General features: G+C 43.5%; 1 protein-coding gene across 1 annotated transcript; it reads left to right on the top strand.

Annotated features, from left to right (window-relative positions):
- The first annotated feature begins 694 nt into the window (after nt 1-694).
- LOC134451755 (uncharacterized) lies at nt 695-3,006 on the top strand. Its single transcript, XM_063202155.1, has 4 exons — nt 695-1,354; nt 1,481-1,633; nt 1,830-1,922; nt 2,833-3,006. The coding sequence occupies exons 1-4, from the start codon at nt 695-697 to the stop codon at nt 3,004-3,006; spliced, it is 1,080 nt and encodes a 359-aa protein (XP_063058225.1).
- Nucleotides 3,007-3,587: the final 581 nt, after the last annotated feature.

Here is a 3,587-nt window from a genome sequence, read left to right as displayed (position 1 = left end):
ATTATTTGCTAAAACTCTCTCTCTCTCTCTCTCTCACTCACTCTCTCACACACACACACACACACACACACACACACACACACACACACACACACACACACACACACACACACACACACACACACACACACACACACGTCTGTCTCTCCCTCTTGTGAATGTATGCTCTCTTTCTCTCCCTCTTCCTTGCCCTTTCTCTCATCCTCTCACACGCACACTCTCCTTCTGTCTTGCAAGCTCTCACTCTTTCATTCTTGTGCATTTGTGCCCTCTCCCTCTTTCTTGCCAATCTGCTTAACCCCCTCTCACTCTCTCTCTTGCTTTCTGTCCCCTCCCTCAGATGGCTGCACAACCATTGATGCTACGGATTTTCGTTGACGAGAACGATGTCAGGAGGGTCACCACTACAAGGCCAGACACGGTCGAAGAGTTGGTGGTGTGGATAAAAAAATTCATACAAGCAAATTACAGCTTCATTCTTCAATATGAAGATCCAGAGTTCAATTATGCCCTGTGCAATTTGACAACTCTTGCTGACTTGCCTGACAAGGCAACGGTCAAAATAATTCCAGTTGTTGAACTCCAACCAGTTGAACTCCAACCAGTTGAACTCCAACCAGTGACACCAGAGACTGAACACAGTGATGCACTCAGTGAAGCTGACACTGAAATCCTATCATCTCCTGGGTCCTCCATGAGCACCAGAACATCGCAGTGGCCAGGCGAGTTTGAGATCCCGAAGTTCTCGGTTGATGTGGAGTACCGTCTTCGCCAAGGGAACCTGCTGTATCTCAGGGATGGAGCTAATCTGAAGGTGACCAAAGAACTTAAACATGACATTCTGCAAAAATTGGCTGAAACTATGTACACGTTTCAACCCTATCCGGACCCCGGAAACTTTGAAGAGGTTGCAAAAGCCTTAGTTCAGACTCATCCGTGTCTGAAAGAACGAGGTTCGTCTAGTGGCTTCGCTGGATGGGTCAATAGCCTGAAGTTCAAAATGGGCAACTACCGGACCAAACTCAGACAGATGGGACGACGTGACGTAACCGTTAACAGCAGGAGGCGTGGCGGGATGTCTCCAGATGGTGAGCACCCTCGCAAGAACATCAAGAAAGCAAAGAAGGGGGAACTCAACTTCTTACCAGATTTCCCAGACGGGATGGACGAGGACAAGCTGGAGGAGCTCCGTCAGCATCTCGCACATGAAATGAAGAAGGCCCATCCGAGTACGGCCATTGTCAACAGGTACATGGACCTCACCTTTGCCTTGCGCCGGAAGGAAGCAGTCCACGACAAGCCACCAATTGCTGAAATATTGCACAGATGGCCTGCCCTATTCACAGAGAGTCAGGTATGACATTCAAAGTCAAATATGTTCTTCTTTTAAATGTAGTTCTTGATATATTTTGGTTATTTGTGTTTAGTGTATCGTTGAAACGTCTCTTTAAATGTGAATGCTCTATTTTCTATGTTTCAGATTTGCTACGAGTTCAACAGAATCGTCGGCAAGAATCTCAGCATCAGTTTTTTGCAAGCCCTTGACCAGATCGCCCCCAACATGATTGAGATCTTCAAAAAGAAAACCGGTACCATGGGCCAGAAGCTGAATCAGATTATTCTAGAGGCAAAGGTAAGTTTTAGATCTGTCTATTTCATACTGTTTGTTGTGTTCTATTTTAGTGTCTGATTGTATTATTATACTTCTTCATCACTATCAATCTTCACTGTTCTATCTACCCTTTTCATGGTCATTCAGCAGCACTGGTCATCATTTATTTGGTGTTGTTGTTGTTGTTGTTTTACTGTTTATGTCTACCATCCTCCAGACAACTACACCAACAGACATTAGGTGCCTGGTTCTACGTGGACTTCCAGTCATCTTGGGTGATGATCCAGGAGTCTTCTTTAGGACCAGCTCTGTAAGTATTTCAACTTCAGCCATTCATTTTAAATGAATTCTACCACGATCAATATTTAATGTATAACCTATACAATACAATTGAAAAACAAACTGAAACCTTTAAAGCAGCTCGGTTGCAGCACCCACATTAAATTTCAATATTGGGACTGAAGCTGTAGGCTTACCAGTGCATTACTTTACATTGCAGATACATTCTAAGCCAATTTTGTGTGTTCGATCGGATTCAGGCCTCTGGTTTGGCCATTTCATAACCTCAATCTTATTCTGGTAGAGCCATTATTTTCTTTTCTTGCATAGTGTCATTGACATGCTGAAAGATGAAGCTCCTGTTCATGTTGCGCTTTCTAACAGAAGGCCAAAAGGCAACACAGCTTGTTCATAATTTCCATCAATTATTGGACCAAGTCCCCAGTTCCAAAGATAAAAAGGAACTTTATCTTTCAGCATGACAATGACCCTATGCACACATCAAAATCAGCAAAAGAACAACTTTGTTGGAATAAGAAATGGGCCAACCAGAGCTCTGACCCCAGTCCCATCAAACATCTGTGGGGTGATCTGAAGAGGTTTGTACACAGGGGACGTCCTTACGATCTGTCAAGAGTTGAATTGGTTCAAGGTTGTGAATGGCTAGTATGAATTCTGGAAATGTCTTGCTGTCATTTTTTACACCACAAAAACCTGGCATTTTAAAGGGGTGTGCAAGACTTAAATATCCACTGTGAGTAAGGGTGTTGTGTGAAAATGATTGGAACTTAGGTGTGTGGGATTGGTGGTGCTTTCGGTACAATACTCTCTATTTTGGATTTGTGGTGATGAAGAACAACGAAGTAAATCATCGACCCAAACAAGTCTAGGAATACATTGAATAACTTTCCCTCTCCTTGTGTGTGTTATCTGTTTCGTAGGATGCCACTGATGAATTAGTTGGTGAAACGGCCGTGGGCCTACTCATGTCTCCAGCTGACGGTGCTCACCAGCCACCATCCTGCAGCCACCAGCCACCATCCTCTGGAGTGGCCATCATTCTGGAGGGGAGCATCCTGATGGCTGACATTGAAACTCTGCCCCAAGCTTTTTAGATCCTCTTTGGGCTTGTGTACGCCTTACATCTCGACTACCCCAGGTACATGAGAAACACCTTCAACTTTGTGCAACATGTTCTGCTGAACATCGGTAAAGAGAAGCTAAACGCAAAAGTGCAAACGTTGAAGAACCAGCTCACAATGTAGGCCTTTGTATTATCTTGCCCCCTCTCAGTTACAGTATTTCTATTTGTAAGTATATCTGTTAACATTGTCAGTTTGACACAATTAACATTAGCCAGCATACAACATATATAGCCGCTTCAATTTATTGTTGATTGGAATACAGCCATTACTGTCTCAAAATGTACCTCACAAAAGTGAGTACACCCCATGTTGAAAACCCATAGAGGATCAAGATCTGCTTCAGTAGTCAGAGTAAATGTTGGCATGCATGTTTCTTTTGGTGAAATTCAGCTTTCCAATGTTCCTGCAGCCCCAAAACGATGTTAGCCCCACTACCATGCTAGATTTTACAGATGGGACAGTTTTCTTTGTACAAATCATATCTTGCCACTAATCACTTCTTACCACCACACATGCTTGACACCATCTAAAGCAAATGTGTTTATCTTGGT

This window comes from Engraulis encrasicolus, chromosome 7 (assembly GCF_034702125.1).
Source record: "Engraulis encrasicolus isolate BLACKSEA-1 chromosome 7, IST_EnEncr_1.0, whole genome shotgun sequence".
Lineage (NCBI taxonomy): Eukaryota > Metazoa > Chordata > Actinopteri > Clupeiformes > Engraulidae > Engraulis > Engraulis encrasicolus.
Note: the sequence above shows the minus strand (reverse complement) of the source record. Positions and strands in the feature narration are given on the sequence as shown.